Here is an 18,883-nt window from a genome sequence, read left to right as displayed (position 1 = left end):
TGTGTTTAGGTTTGATCACATTTTACGTTCACGGAGCTATTTTTTTTCTAAAATTTGCAGCAAAAGCGCGATTCTTTAGCGCAAAGACGTAAAAATGTTCCCACAAAATCCCTTAAGGCCATACTGTAATTATAAAAAGTGATCTGCCAGAACAGTATAAATACACAAAAAAAGGTAAAATAAGTGAAAAAACAGCCTAAAAAACTAAAAATGTCATCGAACTAGAAACATGGCATCCTCGTATTCGTAATAATCGGTCAAAGAGGCCAAACAAAGAAACCTTGAGTTCAAGGTTCTGGAACAATAATGGGCACTAAAATGGTGCCTAAAAACCTAAAAACTCCAAACGACTTTTTATAGCTCTATGAACACAAAAAATAAAAAAAGTTATGACTGTGGTGATGAAAGGAAGCAAAATCAAAACATTTTTCGGTCTCTGTAGCCAAAATTGTGTGTGTCATTAAGGGGTTAAACATCTGAACTTGCATGGGAGGATGCAAGGGAGGAGCATCATGGGAAATACCCAAAAGCATTGTGGTTCCAGAGTTGCGTAATATCAGTCTCTTCACTTATATGCAACAGGACAGGTCAGGACAGGAGAACAGTGAGTGACCCCCTGCCGACAGAGAAGGTAAATAGCGGGGCCCTGAAAAGAGGGTATGGAAACTTTAAGAAATGGAACGCTTTAAGAGATTCCTAGTTGAGCCCTAAATCTTCCCTCACTGTCACCCCCCTTCCAGTGATTTGCACCTTTTCCTTGTCGCGGGTTCACCCCGGATGATGATCCTGTAATACATTGCTTAAGTTTTTGGTAATTTAAAGCAATCACCGGATGGTACATTCCGGCCAAAATGGCGCATGGGGCGGTTTTTAGGTCATTAACAAATGTTTGCCACGGTAATATGTGATGGGGCTTGTTGTGAAAAATCCCGATCACCAGATTTTGCGATCACAATAGATTACAGTGTAATATTGGGTACAGATGCCGCTAACATGGGCTAAACTATAGGGATATAAGGGCGTATGTGATTTCATCGAGGTAAGAGTTAAATGCTCGCTTATATATACATGTACATATGTGCAGCTTGCACACCAGCTACATGTAAGCGAGCACACATACACGTACACACAAACCACATACCTGCACACACACTGTATGCAAACTAAGTACAGGCAAACACACATACATTTACCCACAACATGCATGACCATGGGCACACACACCCATAGATACATGCACACTCACTAAATACTATACATGCACACTTCACATGCATGCACAGATATCTCCAAAGCACACACACTGTATGCATACTAAGTACATACATGTAAGCACGCAGACACATGCACCCCCATGCACAATCACTAAATATTGTGTAATTACATTTCACTTTCATGCACACACACATGCACACTTCATATTCATTCATGCACACATCACATTCATGCACACACACACATACTACACATTCATTCATGCACACACACACTACACATTCATTCATGCACACACACATGCACACTTCACATTCATTCATGCACACACACACATTTCACATTCATGCGCACATGCAGACATTCATGCACACTTCACATTCATTCATGCACACATACACATGCACACGTCACATTCATGCACACACATGCACATGTCACATTCATTCACACACATGCACACGTAACATTCATGCACACACACACATGCACATGTCACATTCATTCATGCACACACACATGCACACTTCATTCATGCACTCACATGCACACTTCACATTCATTCATGCACACGTCACATTCATGCACACACATGCACACGTAACATTCATTCATGCACACACACACATTTCACATTCATGCGCACGTGCAGACATTCATGCACACTTCACATTCATTCATGCACACACACACACAAGCACACGTCACATTCATGCACACACATGCACATGTCACATTCATTCACACACATGCACACGTAACATTCATGCACACACACACACATGCATACGTCACATTCATGCACACACATGCACACGTCACATTCATTCATGCACACGTCACATTCATGCACACACACATGCACATGTCACATTCATTCATGCACACACATGCACTCTTCACATTCATTCATGCACATGTCACATTCATTCATGCACACGTCACATTCATTCATGCACACACATGCACACTTCACATTCACGCACACACACATGTCACATTCATGCACACACACGCCACATTCATTCATGCACTCACATGCACACTTCACATTCATTCATGCACACATCACATTCATGCACACACACATGCACACGTCACATTCATGCACACACACATGCACACATTCATGCACACTTCACATTCATTCATGCACACACACACATTTCACATTCATGCGCACATGCAGACATTCATGCACACTTCACATTCATTCATGCACACACACACACATGCACACGTCACATTCATGCACACACATGCACAAATCACATTCATTCATACACACACATGCACACGTAACATTCATGCACACACACACGTCACATTCATTCATGCACACACATGCACACTTCACATTCATTCATGCACACGTCACATTTATGCGCACACACATGCACAAGTCTCATTCATTCATGCACACACACACATTTCACATTCATGCACACATGCAGACATTCATGCACACTTCACATTCATTCATGCACACACATGCACACTTCACATTCATGCACACACACGTCACATTCATGCACACACACGCCACATTCATTCATGCACTCACATGCACACTTCATATTCATTCATGCACACATCACATTCATGCACACGTCACATTCATGCACACACACATGCACACATTCATGCACACTTCACATTCATTCATGCACACACACACATTTCACATTCATGCGCACATGCAGACATTCATGCACACTTCACATTCATTCATGCACACACACACACGTCACATTCATGCACACACATGCACAAATCACATTCATTCATGCACACACATGCACACTTCATTCATGCACTCACATGCACACTTCACATTCATTCATGCACACACACACACGTCACATTCATTCATGCACACACATGCACACTTCATTCATGCACACACATGCACACTTCATTCATGCACTCACATGCACACTTCACATTCATTCATGCACACGTCACATTCATGCGCACACACATGCACAAGTCTCATTCATTCATGCACACACACACATTTCACATTCATGCACACATGCAGACATTCATGCACACTTCACATTCATTCATGCACACACACACAAGCACACGTCACATTCATGCACACACATGCACATGTCACATTCATTCACACACATGCACACGTAACATTCATGCATACACATGCACATGTCACATTCATTCATGCACACATCACATTCATGCACACACACATGCACACGTCACATTCATTCATGCACACACACATGCACACATTCATGCACACTTCACATTCATTCATGCACACACACACATTTCACATTCATGCGCACATGCAGACATTCATGCACACTTCACATTCATTCAAGCACACACACACATGCACACGTCACATTCATGCACACACATGCACACGTCACATTCATACACACACATGCACACGTAACATTCATGCACACACACACGTCACATTCATTCATGGACACACATGCACACTTCATTCATGCACTCACATGCACACTTCACATTCATTCATGCACACGTCACATTCATGCACACACACATGCACACGTCACATTCATTCATGCACACACACACATTTCACATTCATGCGCACATGCAGACATTCATGCACACTTCACATTCATTCAAGCACACACACACATGCACACGTCACATTCATGCACACACATGCACACGTCACATTCATACACACACATGCACACGTAACATTCATGCACACACACACACACGTCACATTCATTCATGCACACACATGCACACTTCATTCATGCACTCACATGCACACTTCACATTCATTCATGCACACGTCACATTCATGCACACACACATGCACACGTCACATTCATTCATGCACACACACACATTTCACATTCATGCGCACATGCAGACATTCATGCACACTTCACATTCATTCATGCACACACACACATGCATACGTCACATTCATGCACACACATGCACAAATCACATTCATTCATACACACGTCACATTCATTCATGCACACCCATGCACACTTCACATTCACGCACACACACACTGTTGAAGACGAGAGGGGATCTGGCTTCTCTCAGGCAGAAAATAGACTCTAAAAAGAGATCTCTTGTATCGGCGCTTTCAAATAAGACACTCACTACAGACTGTCGCAAGAGAATCATCCTGTTTATTATTAGATGTTGTCATATTATATACCCTTAGTAAAAGAGGGTAGGACTATGTAAAGTGTAAAGGATTATGTAGATAATATGCGATCTTTGGCAGACAGGAAGTGAAGAACAATTACTTGTCAATTCTTCTGGAGGATGTTCATGATGTATGATATAGCTAACATCCTTTCACACAGATAGTGTTCTGCTTACCACTAACCTTGGGTATAATCCAGGTTAAGGGATGTCTAGGGAATTTCCTGGAATTGATAAGTGGGGGATAGGGATGATGTTCCTTGCGGACAGATTTAGATCAAGCATGATAATTGTAGGCTCTCTCAGCCAACTCCTAGGTGTGTATACAGGTCAATCTTGTGATTTTGAGAAAAACAAGATGAGGTGAATCGAGCAAAAACTCAGAGTAAATAGATTTCTTAAAGGCAATGTTGGTACTGAACCATTATTTTAACAACACATGCACACTTCACATTCATTAATACACACATGCACAATTCACATTCATGCACACACACTTCTCATATTCATTCATGCACACATTCATTCATGCACACACACACATGCACAATTCACATTCATGCACACTTCACATTAATACACACACACATGCACAATTCACATTCATTCATGCACACTTCACATTCATTAATGCACACTTCACATTCATTCATGCACACACACACATGCACACTTCACATTCATGCACACACACTTCTCATATTCATTCATGCACACATTCATTCATGCACACACATGCACACATTCATTCATGCACACACATGCACACTTCACATTCATGTACACACACATGCACACTTTACATTCATTCATGCACACACACATGCACACTTCACATTCATTCATGCACACTTCACATTCATTCACACACATGCACACTTCACATTCATGTACACACACATGCACACTTTACATTCATTCATGCACACACACATGCACACTTCACATTCATTCATGCACACTTCACATTCATTCACACACATGCACACTTCACATTCATGTACACACACATGCACACTTTACATTCATTCATGCCCACACACATGTGTAGCACCCCGAGGGCTCGGCCGCTACAGGGGTATTGCACCTCAGACCAGAGGTGTGATATTCCACTCCCGGGTAAGGATGGAGTGCGGACCGGGACTCGTTTAGCTGCATGCACCACACACACCCCATTTCCGAGGAACAGACCAACGGTGCTCCCACTAGACAGAGTGCAGGCACGACAGCTTCTGTCCCTGGCTGGAGTGGGGAGGGGAAAGTACACCCAGTGGTGTAGGAGCAGATAGGGGTGGGTCTCTGGGCATAGACAGGAGCCCATTGGTTGCTAGTCACCTGGGCTCGGGTGTCAGAAGGAGGTATAAAAGGTGGGCACCATCTTAGATCAGGGTTCAGTCCAGTTCAGTTCAGTGGAGACAGTCTGAGGAGAAGACAGGAAGCAGAGCCCCTGCATGGGCTCTGCTCTGCAGGCAGGCCTTGTCAGGAGGCTGGAGCCTGAGAGAGAGAGAGAGAAGGAACAGAAAGGAAAGTAGGAAAGGAACTGGAACAGAGGAGAAAGGAAGCAAGGAACACAGAGAAAGGCCCAGAGACACGAAGGCAGAAGGAACCCCATATGCCCAGAGGAGATACAGGGTGAAGGGTTGGCAGAGCAGGGTACCGGAACCCGAATTGGTGGAGGCAACAGATTCCTCAGCCAAAGACCGGAGGTTGTTACCACATCTTGGTGCGACCCCTCACTACATCCACCAGAAAGGCATACCGTATAGGGTCAGGGAAACCGGAGAGAGGTTTCGCCAACAGAAGGCCCGAGGAAGCTGGACAAAGGTGGGTCACTGGTGGGGACGGCCAGAGAAAGGAAAGAGAAGGGAGCTCTGAACCACACTCCGGAATTGCCTGGGAGTTGACCGAGTCCCTCACCTGGTGGACGCAGCATGACTCGGGCGGTCCTAACTGCGCACAAGTGACCTGATAAAGAACTGTGAGTAAAGCATTGAAAACTGCAACTGCACGTCTCTGTGGTTCCTCGCCGCACCAGCACCATCAGTACTGGGACACTCACACCATCACTCCCAGCATCCACACTAGCTGCCCTGAGGCAATACTTCTCCCGTGGGGAGTTATTCTATATTCGGCTGCGCAAACTACATCAGCCTCAGCGGTCTGCAGCGCAGCGGCGGTCCCCACTGACCGCAATCCACGGGTGGCGTAGTCGGACATTTGCTATACATTAAGACTGCCACTGGTTTGACCACCCTGGGCACGGACCGGGTCACCGCCACACGGAGACTACAACCCCCAGCATCCTACAACAGGCCCGGTTCCGGGTTCCCCTGCACAACACAGGCCCAGGGGGCGCGTCAACTTTGGCGTAGTCGGCAGGATCATTACCAACCCGCCACAAGCGGGTATTGCGTGCCTGAAAAAGAGACTTTTATACTTACCTGTGGTGAAGTTTCCCGCCGTCCGGAGTCGTTTCCCGCCATCCGGAGCCGATTCCCGCCATCAGACGCCATCTTGGACCGTTTCCCGCCATCTTCATCCGTTTTTCCCGCCCTGGCAGAGCGGACGCCATTATGTGCGCACCAAAGGACAGCAGGAAGCCACCTCCCATCGTGGGCCAGGTCCCAGAGTGGCGCCAAAGAAGGAGCCCGCCCCCACCAGCCATGAATGCAGCAGTGGAGATGTCCATCAGCGTGGGAGGGCTGCCCTTGAAACTGACTGTCACCAAGTTGCCCCAGGACCACCCCCAATGGGGGCGGGAAGTGAAGAAAACTGTGGGGCAGGGCGCGGTCTGGATCAGTCTGGACAGACCGCACCCGGAAATGGAGGAAGCGTCCAGCAGTGCCAACACCTTGGTCCGGAGCCTGCTGCAGGCCGCACCGCCGGACAGCCTGGTGGAGATCCTGGCGCAGCTCCCCAGAGACCCGGAGTGTGCACAGGCTGCGCTGGAGGACTTGGACCGGAGGATGGTCCGGGCACAGCAGGATGCGCTGGCCGAGTGGAGAAGGGAAATGGCCCGGCAGGCTGGAACCCGCCAGCAGGAGGCGACACCCGCAACCTGGAGCACGCCTGCCTCTGAGGATGGTGCAGGAGGGACGAAGGCCGGAGACGACGCCGCGGAGGGAGCTGCAAGGATTGAGGCAGGTAATGGGGACGTCATCACCCCGAGCCCAGCAGCTGTAAGCCTGCCCCAGCCTCCCGTCGCAGAGCCCGAAGCCCTACTCACCACACCCGTTGCCGCGCCGCCACTGCTCCCAACTAGGCCTCAAGCGGCAGGAGCCGCGGTCACGCCCCGTTCCGCGCCACGCCCCTCGACCCCGGGCGCGGCAAAAGAGGAAGTACCACCGGCCTGGTCGCAAGGCCTGGTGAACCCGGGCGCCGCTGCCCCTCCAGCGCCCTCTTCCTCAACAGTGCCACCCCCAGACCCAACCGGAAATTCCCCGGCCTGGTCGCAAGGCCGAGTGCCCCCGGGCGCTGCTCCCCGACCGAGGCCCGTGGTGCCACCCCTGGGCGCAGACCTCTTTGCGCAACATACCAGCCCGGACGGGCTGCCCTTCGTGTGGCCACCGGAGTACGTCAACCCCCGTCTCCGGAGGGAACGACCCCTGTGTGAGCCTCTGATCCCGGCTCCGGAGCCCGCCAAAATCGCTCCGCTCCCGCTGGAGGACACTCAATTCGCATGGGATCCCACCGGTGAGAATCTCATGGGGTTCACCCAGGAGACTCGGGCGGACGCAGCCCGGCGTGAGGAGAGCTGCCGTCAACAGCTGGAGGTATTTGAAAGGGAACGGCGGGAGAGGCGAATCCGAGAGGAACAGCTGCAGGCCCGGAGCGCGGAGCAGAAGCGCAGGGCCCGACAAGACCCCCGAGCCGCCCGCGGTCCCCGAGTCAACGGGACCGTAATAAAGTTCCAGCTGGAGCATGGCTGGGGCTTTATCCGAGACCATCGAACCCCCGGCGACGTCTTTGTCACCCGCAGGGACGTCGAGAGCCACCTGCCAGAGGGACACCGCGGACGCGATCTCTACCCGGGTGATGTGGTCACCTTCACCCGGCACAAGGGTGCCAAGGGACCGTACGCCCTCCACGTTCACCGGCTCACGGAAGAGGAACTACAGTACCGCCCAGAAACTGAGTACACCGAGGGTCCGGACGGACCAGTAGATTACCCGGAAGAGCGAGGAGGACACCGTTACCAGTGAACGGTAAAGTGGAACTGTATATAGTTACCCGTCAGGGTGCAAGAACTGTTGCTGATTGAAGTGTGGTCCCCGTTGGGACTAGTATGGAACTGTTAAAGAACTGTTACCTGTGTGCCCCTAATCCCTAACCAGGCTGAGGACTGTGAGCAGCCATTCCCCTATCCCCACTGGCCGAGGACTGAGAGCGGCCATCCCTTGTATATAGTTGCGCTTCTTAAAGCGCCCCCTACCGGTTTTATACAAAAACTGAAACGCCTACCTCGGAGTTAAATGGACTGTTGCACCTTTACCTGGTCGCAAGTTGCACAGTGGCCAGTGAAGAAGAGAATCTACTAAAATGTTTTACCAGAAAAAGTTTGATATGCTGAATAGTTTTATATGCTGCTAGAAAATGTTATATGACAAAAGAGTTCCAGTAATATTAAGAGTGCAGTATAATGTCTAGTAAAGAGAAAGTGTTTCCCATAAAGGGAAGTTGAATAATGCCGGCCGGTTTCTAATGTGAAAAGTTTTGAAAAAGTATTGCATGTTTTTGAATTGTCTTTGCTCTTTTCCAGCCCGAGGACGTGCTGTGATTTACCAGGGGGGATTGTAGCACCCCGAGGGCTCGGCTGCTACAGGGGTATTGCACCTCAGACCAGAGGTGTGATATTCCACTCCCGGGTAAGGATGGAGTGTGGACCGGGACTCGTTTAGCTGCATGCACCACACACACCCCATTTCCGAGGGACAGCTCAACGGTGCTCCCACAGAAGTGCAGGCACGACAGCTTCTGTCCCTGGCTGGAGTGGGGCGGGGAAAGGAAAACCCAGTGGTGTAGGAGCAGATAGGGGTGAGTCTCTGGGCATAGACAGGAGCCCATTGGTTGCTAGTCACATGGGCTCGGGTGTCAGAAGGAGGTATAAAAGGTGGGCACCATCTTAGATCAGGGTTCAGTCCAGTTCAGTTCAGTGGAGACAGTCTGAGGAGAAGACAGGAAGCAGAGCCCCTGCATGGGCTCTGCTCTGCAGGCAGGCCTTGTCAGGAGGCTGGAGCCTGAGAGAGAGAGAGAGAAGGAACAGAAAGGAAAGTAGGAAAGGAACTGGAACAGAGGAGAAAGGAAGCAAGGAACACAGAGAAAGGCCCAGAGACACGAGGACAGAAGGAACCCCATATGCCCAGAGGAGATACAGGGTGAAGGGTTGGCAGAACAGGGTACCGGAACCCAAATTGGTGGAGGCAACAGATTCCTCAGCCAAAGACCGGAGGTTGTTACCACATCTTGGTGCGACCCCTCACTACATCCACCAGAAAGGCATACCGTATAGGGTCAGGGAAACCGGCGAGAGGTTTCGCCAACAGAAGGCCCGAGGAAGCAGGACAAAGGTGGGTCACTGGTGGGGACGGCCAGAGAAAGGAAAGAGAAGGGAGCTCTGAACCACACTCCGGAATTGCCTGTGAGTTGACAGAGTCCCTCACCTGGTGGACGCAGCATGACTCGGGCGGTCCTAACTGCGCACAAGTGACCTGATAAAGAACTGTGAGTAAAGCATTGAAAACTGCAACTGCACGTCTCTGTGGTTCCTCGCCGCACCAGCACCATCAGTACTGGGACACTCACACCATCACTCCCAGCATCCACACTAGCTGCCCTGAGGCAATACTTCTCCCGTGGGGAGTTATTCCATATTCGGCTGCGCAAACTACATCAGCCTCAGCGGTCTGCAGCGCAGCGGCGGTCCCCACTGACCGCAATCCACGGGTGGCGTAGTCGGACATTTGCTATACATTAAGACTGCCACTGGTTTGACCACCCTGGGCACGGACCGGGTCACCGCCACACGGAGACTACAACCCCCAGTATCCTACAACAGGCCCGGTTCCGGGTTCCCCTGCACAACACAGGCCCAGGGGGCGCGTCACATGCACACTTCACATTCATTCACACACATGCACACTTCACATTCATGCACACACACATGCACACTTTACATTCATTCATGCACACACACATGCACGCTTCACATTCATGCACACACACATGCACACTTCACATTCATTCATGCACACACTTCACATTCATGCACACACTTCACATTCATGCACACACACATGCACACTTCACATTCATTCGTGCATACACATACTTCACATTCATGCACACACACATGCACAATTCACATTCATTCATGCACACATGCACACTTAATTCATGCACACACTTCACATTCACAATTCAAATTCATTCATGCACACACACAAACTACAGATCTACCAAAACACACACACAAACACACACTGTATGTACACTAAGTGAATAAATGCAAGCACACAGAACATCGGGAGGTTGATGGGTGAAAGAAGAAACATCCCCATTCTCTAACCGCTTAAATGCTGAGGTCATGACTTGGCAGCTGCATCTAAGGGGTTAGAAAGCAGTTAAGACTGATCCGCTCCAAGCACCTGTAGAACGTCACAATATAGCGTAGCACTGCCAATATTACACCTCTCTGATGGTATATACGTATACCACGTGTCATTCCCCCCCCCCTGATATTTCCTGCGTAACTTTATTGGGTTAGGGGCCGCACTGCAAAGGAATCCTCAATGCGTCTGACTGGTTTTCTCCGAGGCTTCTAGTGAAGAAGTGATGGAAGACAGACCTGACATTTTAACCTAATCCTAAATGTATGATGAGTCATTTGTAGAAACTCTTAAAAGGGGCAGCAGGCTGATCTGACTCCTTTATTTTTCCATCTTTTATCCAAATAATCATTCGGATCAGAGGTAAAAATTTTAAAACAAAAATTGGCCCTGACAGCCAAAATTGTGTCGTTAAAGGGTTAAAAAAATGTTTCTTTTGGGTAGGAGGAAGTGTGGGAGGTGTATCATAAGAAAGAAAGAAAAACAAATGCTTTGTGGTTCCCCAGCTGCGGATATATTAATAGTCTTGGCCCCTACATGCAACAGGCCAGGAGAACAGAGGGTGACTTCCAGCCAAAGGAGAAGGTAAATAATGACCTGGGGGGCAAAAATCAGCTTTCTGCCGGGCTGGAGGATATGGAGTAGTGCTTCAGCTAAAAGCCTTAATAGTCAGTTTAAGGAGTTTTCAGATGGTTTTGGGCCACCTCGGTCATTTACTGAGCGTTTTCCGACAGTTTTGGCCCACCTTGGTAGTTTCCTGAGCGTTCCTCCGATGGTTTTGGCCCACCTTGGTCGTTGCCTGAGCATTGCTCTGATGGTTTTTGCCCACCTCCGACTCTGGCTCCATGAAAACGGACACGGACTCTGGACTCCCAACTCCACAGCACTGGTTTCTCCGACAGTTTTGGCCCATCTCAATTGGTTCCTGAGATTCCTCTGACAGTTTTGGCCCGCCTTAGTCATTTCCTGAGCATTTCTCCAACGTTTTCAACCCGCCTAAGTCGTTTCTTGAGCGTTTTCTGACAGTTTTGGTTCATCTTGGTTGTTTCATGAGCGTTTTTCCCGACAGTTTTGGCCCGCCTTGGTTATTTCATGAGCGTTTCTCTAAATGAATACACTCAGAAAATGGGCAAGCCAAACCCGACAGTTTTGGTACACCTTGGTCGTTTCATATGTGTTTTTCCAGACAGTTGTGGCCCATCTCGGTTGTTTCATGAGTGTTTCTCTGATGGTTTTGGCCCGTTTCGGTTGTTTCCTGAGCATTTCTCCAATGTTTTTGGCCCGCCTCAGTCATTTTTTGAGCATTTTTCTGATGGTTTTGGTCCACCTCGGTTGTTTCTTGAGCATTTTTCTGATGGTTTTGGCCCACCTCGGTTGTTTCCTGAGAGTTTCTCTGACAGTTTTGGCACGCCTCGGTTGTTTCCTGAGAGTTTCTCTGACAGTTTTGGCACGCCTCGGTTGTTTCATGAGCGTTTTTCCTGATGGTTTTGGCCCGCCTCAGTCGCTTCCTGAGTGTTTCTTCGATGGTTTTGGACCACCTCAGTCCTTTCCTGTGCATTCCTTAGATGGTTTTGGACCGCCTTGGTCCTTTCCTGAGCGTTTTTCCAACGGTTTTGGCCCACCTAAATGGGTTCCTGAGCATTTTCAGATGGTTTTGGCCCGCCTTGGTCATTTACTGAGCGTTTCTCCCACTGTTTTTGCCTGTCTCGGACATTTCCAGAGCGTTTTCCCAATGGTTTTGGCCATTTGGCGGTTTTTTTTCCCCATGGTGTATAGGACATCTTTTTACTGCCGTTTTCCAGTCTTTTTAAACCCACTGTTGAATAATGAAGAAACTGCTAGGTTTTTTATCAAGTGAAAAATGATGGAAAAATGCTGTCAGAGACTAGATGTTCTCTCTCAGGTAGAATCGATCTGCATAGGTACTGAGGATTGGTGAAGACTAAAGAGCAAAGACACACACCAGGTCTCTTCAAGGCAGTCTCGTTTATTAGGTCATGAGCCCATCTTTTTATAGGGGGCTCTGGTTATGTAAAGTATTTCAAAATATTACACAATGTGTGGCATTAATACTTGTAGAAACAATGATTTGGCAGAGACCATGACTTTTGATATGATGGATTATAACTTATGGTGTCATCATGACGCCTAGAATATAAGAAAATATGACGGGCACACCGGCAGAGTGGATATAGGTGCTCAGTAGTAGAAAACGGCATAACAACAGCATAAATTGTCATTGACAGTTTGTCAGTTTGTCCTTGGCCAGAATAGAAATTCTGTGCTTTCACATGATTTCCAAGAAAAGGGGGTATTTGTACAGTCAAAAACTCCCATCCGGTCAAGTCCAACTTATGTGCACAAAACTCCTCGAAAAACTCCATCTGCACATAGCCCGATAGGGTTTGTTGCAGTTTTGGATGAAGGCTGGAGCTCCTCGATGATTACATTGTGCGATAGTGGCAAACTGAAAAAGTTGCATTCGATCAGGATTTTATCTGTAGGGTGTTTTTAAGACTTTTACTTTAGGGAAGGCTCAATGCCTAAATCTTACGTAAGATGGTAATGTACTTATTGCGTACAGTTTGCATCACGCCACAAGACTTTTTTTTTTTTTTTTTTTTTAATCCCCGACAACTCTTCTAAGTGTCGGAGAGTTTACCACCCCACCTTCATTAACGAGTCTAGTTTTGTAGTTTTTAGAATTATAGACTGTAAAACTCTCGTGTACATGCGTCTCTACAGAATTAAGCATAGGGGGGACAAAGGGAAAATCTATTATTCGTACTAACCGCTTAGATGCTATGGACCGTGGCATCTGAGGGGGTTAAGGAACTAGAGCTGTCCTGCTGTCTTCCATTCCACCGGAGCAGCAATCACAGGGCTCAGGGGCTTACAGAGATGTAGTTATAGAGTTAATCCCATAGGATAGGTGATAACTTGCGGATCACTGGGTGGTCTGACAACTGGGAACCCCACCGTTCCTGAGAAATGTGCTCTTATATTGCCCCATTGGAATGAGGGTCAACTCTGTGGGACTGCCAGAGATAGCCCATTTTCGGGATCTTTCGTCAGACCCCTACCAATTTATCTATTCTATTAATAGTACTTTTCAAATAAACTTAATAAAATAATATGTGTAAAATTGTATATATTTTTTTTGTAATAAATATAATTTCTTCTCTTCTTAGGAAAAAAAATCTCAATTCCGCTATTATGGATGCTCTAAAAAGCTGGATGCATGGGAAAAACCATGCTTCCTGGACAAAAGTGCGCGACGAGTGGTACAAGGTCATATTTTCTAAATTTTCTATTAACTGTAATTATTCTTCACTGGAATACAAAAACTGGAACCCATGGAAGGTTTGGTGCGAATCGTGGGAAGAGTTTCAGTCCTCCGAAGAAAAGCCTCCGAAATCTGAAAAGCCAAAAGCCGCCGTGTTTTCGGAGATGTTTAACCTGGCCAAACTGACCAGTGACAAGCTAGAAGAAGCGAAAACCATGAGGATAGATCTGAGTCAGAAAATCCACGAGAACGATAGTTTGAGAAACCAAAATTTCATCTTGGATAAAAAATGTGCCGAGCTTCAAATGGAATTAAATATTAGAGAGAAGATGAGAGTCCTAAATCTGGAGAAGGAAGCCAAGCTCAGAACGGCACTGGAGGGTCGGGAGCAAATCTTGATGTTACAGGTCAAACGCATGGAAGAAGAACTTTGCCAAGCCCGAGCGAAGTGTGACCAACTGGAGGAGACAATTTCTTCTTTTCAAAGTCAATTGGTGGAATATTATAAAAAAGACCAATGCCAGTTAAACATCAAAAATGACATCCATTACTATCCTTACCCTGAAAGGAACCAACCCTTTCCTTACAAACAGCTTGAAAATGGCGAGGGAGAGAAATCGTTAGATCTAGAGTCCATTAAGAATATCGCCGAAAGGCTTGGACAGGTCATCAGACTGAATGTTTTCGATTGGTTGTGTACCTGTGATGCAGAATACAGGATATGGGGATGGAGTGGAAAAGACTTCGAAAAAATCCTCCACCGGTGCACAGATTCAAGCATCTACTCATCAATAACCCCTATAATAAGAATGACTGAAATATCTTGGCGCGAAATGTGCAAACACATAGCCGAAAGGTTCGTTCCCGATCTAGACGACGTGTTGCACAAAGAACAAATGAGGACGGATGAGACGGTGTTGCAATATTTCAACCGCATGTGGATGATATATCGCTTCAACGAAGTCTTCTCATCGAGGGATGAACCCAAATACATAGATGCCATCTGTGATGGTCTGCTCCCTCACTTGCATAAAGCCGTTGAATATTTGCGTGACGACGAGGACTATGAGGCCATCGAAGCAGCCGCCCGCTTAGAGGAGTATTCTTGGTGGGATTCGGAAAGGCAAGAAGATGCACGGTATTGGGAGGTCCGGAGAGCGGGGGCCGGATGTCCTTCACGTACTACCATATGGAGAAGGTTGAAAGAGCATGGTGTTCCGCACAAAAAAATTGACGGTGCTACGTACTGGAATCTCCTGGTGCGTCTGAGCAGATATGAAGATCTTGAAACGAGAGCCAAGATAAGTTGCGAAGAGTGTAAAAGAAAACCTAAGGTAACTTAAACCTAATGGTAACCAAAAACTTTGCATTTTTTTCTAAATTAAAACCCTCTAAATTCTAAATCCCTGCTCTCAGGCTACAGATTGTAAGTAAATAGTAAAAACTGTCCGCATGACGTTACATCCGGAAGTTCCTGTAGAGATGGGTAATGTGGGCACATGATTGTATCATGAGAACCCTGACATTATATAGAAGATATGAATGGGCTATTAGGGAAGACATGGGTGCACCAAGTCCTCCAGAATGGGAGCTGCCTTCTTGTTATATTAGGGTGTTCTGAATGAGGGACCACATGCTATGATGTCAATAGGACCTAGCAAGAATTTACAATGGCTTCATTAGGCTGCAGGGTCTGGACATCATCAGTGTCGGTACGAATAGGTTCTCCGAACTTAGGTGGGCCTTTAAAGCTTGAGGGTGTCAAATGGGCTTCTACATTATGCTGATGTCATGATGGCCTCTATATTACGGTGATGTCATGAGGGCCTCTACAGTATGCTGATGTCATGGCGGCCTATATATTATGGTGATGTCATGAGGGCCTCTACATTTAGCTGATGTCATGACGGCCTCTATATTATAGTGATGTCCTGTGGACCTCTATATTATAGGGATGCCATGAGGGCCTCTATGTTATAGGGATGCCATCAGGGTCTCTATATTATAATGATGTCACGAGGGCCTCTATATTATAGGGATGTCATGAGGACCTCTATTGTATAGTGCTGTCACGAGGGCCTCTATATTATAGGGATGTCATGAGGACCTCTATAATATAGGGATGTCATGAGGACCTCTATATTATAAGGATGTCATGAGGACCTCTATAGTATGGTGCTGTCATGAGGGCCACTATAGTATAGTGATGTCATGAGGGCCTCTATGTTATAGGGATGCCATCAGGGTCTCTATATTATAATGATGTCATGAGGGCCTCTATGTTATAGGGATGCCATCAGGGTCTCTATATTATAATGATGTCATGAGGGCCTCTATGTTATAGGGATGCCATCAGGGTCTCTATATTATAATGATGTCACGAGGGCCTCTATATTATAGGGATGTCATGAGGACCTCTATTGTATAGTGCTGTCACGAGGGCCTCTATGTTATAGGGATGCCATCAGGGTCTCTATATTATAAGGATGTCATGAGGACCTCTATAGTATGGTGCTGTCATGAGGGCCACTATAGTATAGTGATGTCATGAGGGCCTCTATGTTATAGGGATGCCATCAGGGTCTCTATATTATAATGATGTCACGAGGGCCTCTATGTTATAGGGATGCCATCAGGGTCTCTATATTATAATGATGTCATGAGGGCCTCTATGTTATAGGGATGCCATCAGGGTCTCTATATTATAATGATGTCACGAGGGCCTCTATATTATAGGGATGTCATGAGGACCTCTATTGTATAGTGATGTCATGAGGACCTCTATTGTATAGTGATATCACGAGGGCCTCTATATTATAGGGATGTCATGAGGACCTCTATTGTATAGTGATGTCATGAGGACCTCTATTGTATAGTGATATCACGAGGGCCTCTATATTATAGGGATGTCATGAGGACCTCTATTGTATAGTGATGTCATGAGGACCTCTATTGTATAGTGATGTCACGAGGACCTCTATATTATAGGGATGTCATGAGGGCCTCTATAGTATAGTGCTGTCACGAGGGCCTCTATATTATAGGGATGTCATGAGGACCTCTATATTATAGGGATGTCATGAGGGCCTCTATAGTATAGTGCTGTCACGAGGGCCTCTATATTATAGGGATGTCATGAGGACCTCTATAGTATGGTGCTGTCATGAGGGCCACTATAGTATAGTGATGTCATGAGGGCCTCTATAATATGGTCCACTTTGTCCTTAAACCTGAATTCATTGACGTTCCAGACCCGATTATGACCATCTGAATAATTTCCATGTCTCGTTATTGTTTTTCAGTGATTTCGCAGATGACTTGCTGCTTCCAGAGACCTTTCAGAACAATGGAGATCCCAGAATGACGTCTTGATCAACCCAATCAACTCTTCTTTGAAGGGAAACCACAATGTGTCACGTCTACAGACCAAGCCTATGAGTGAAGTGCTAATAAAAAATAAAAATAATAATAATGAAAAAAATCTTAGCCCCAACCTTTTGGTTAGGATCTTTACCTTCAGCCACTCCCCAACAGAAGGAGGAGAGGAACACAAGATATGAGTGTCTGTGAATGAGGGTGGTCCACCAATCAACACCTGGTTTTGGCAAAGGTCTAGATGGAATATTTTTCATTCCTGACCCGCGTCCACTTTTTCAGATTAGGTTCTAAACTCAACACCGTCTTGTCTGTGTGATGTTGTTTCTGGAACCTGAGCCATTTGGCGTTAATAATGACCGACTAGAGGAACATCAGAGCCGTCCGATAGAGAGATTAATGAACCATTTGCTGAAAAACTATGGAGCATTGTGTCCATTTGATCTTCCGTGTGTAATCTTTTTTTCTTTTCACAATAATTGTTACAGGGATTCCTGCGTTCCTAACAAATCTCACAATATCTTATCATCTTTGCTCACACTGTTGGCTTGGCTCCCAGAATCAATCTGCTCCCGCTCACCAGCTGACGGTACAATGGAGCTTTTACTGATTGTCCTTCAGCTAAAATTCTCCCCCTTGTCTCTTGTTTGGTCTCTGCAGACGAGAACTTGGAGGGCTTACATCTGTAGATCTTGTTTCTAGCAATCCAAATGATTATCTTCACTGTACATTCTGCCAAAATGGGTGTGGGGGTTGGGGTGCATGTTGTCTTCGAGGAGCCTTAAAGAAGCCTTCAATGTAACCTCCAAGCACCAATGTAAAATCTGTGGTGGCCCAACTATCACATGTCCTATGGGGACTTTTTAAGCCAACTTCTGCCTTCACTTGTGGTTTCAATTTCATACTTATAGACCCCTGTATAAGCTTTGCCTGTTTCATACCGAATATACTGAATAAACCGTATGGTCTCGTAAATTGGGCATTTTCCTTAAAGTGTACTTGTAATTTCAGGTGACTTTTCAGAAGTAGCTGTCCTCTATGTCTGTAAGGAATAAAACCCTTTTTGGGCCATTATCTGACTCATATCCTGCATTTTTCGAAACGTTTCCCATCTACAGATTCTAAATTCCAGTTGTCTCTGAGCTACTGGGTGTAGACTGGCTGCTATGATGTCTCCCATACATAGCACACACAGACATGAAGGAATCCCTGTTTTCCC

The 18,883-nt window shown here is 46.7% G+C and overlaps 2 protein-coding genes across 2 annotated transcripts in view; one reads left to right on the top strand and one right to left on the bottom strand.

Moving 5' to 3' along the window:
• DGKI (diacylglycerol kinase iota) overlaps positions 1 to 18,883 on the bottom strand; it is a 108,696-nt gene that overhangs the window by 17,914 nt on the left and 71,899 nt on the right. The window lies entirely within an intron of this gene.
• LOC141164696 (uncharacterized) lies at positions 485 to 18,735 on the top strand. The gene is made up of 3 exons (XM_073650183.1): positions 485 to 657; positions 14,195 to 15,623; positions 17,592 to 18,735. Exons 2-3 carry the CDS (start codon positions 14,220 to 14,222, stop codon positions 17,592 to 17,594), a joined length of 1,407 nt encoding a protein of 468 aa, XP_073506284.1. The 5' UTR covers positions 485 to 657; positions 14,195 to 14,219; the 3' UTR covers positions 17,595 to 18,735.

Source organism: Phyllobates terribilis, unplaced genomic scaffold (genome assembly GCF_046119375.1).
Source record: "Phyllobates terribilis strain yellow unplaced genomic scaffold, ASM4611937v1 Scaffold_10__3_contigs__length_209671492, whole genome shotgun sequence".
In the NCBI taxonomy this organism is placed as follows: Eukaryota; Metazoa; Chordata; class Amphibia; order Anura; family Dendrobatidae; genus Phyllobates; species Phyllobates terribilis.
Note: the sequence above shows the minus strand (reverse complement) of the source record. Positions and strands in the feature narration are given on the sequence as shown.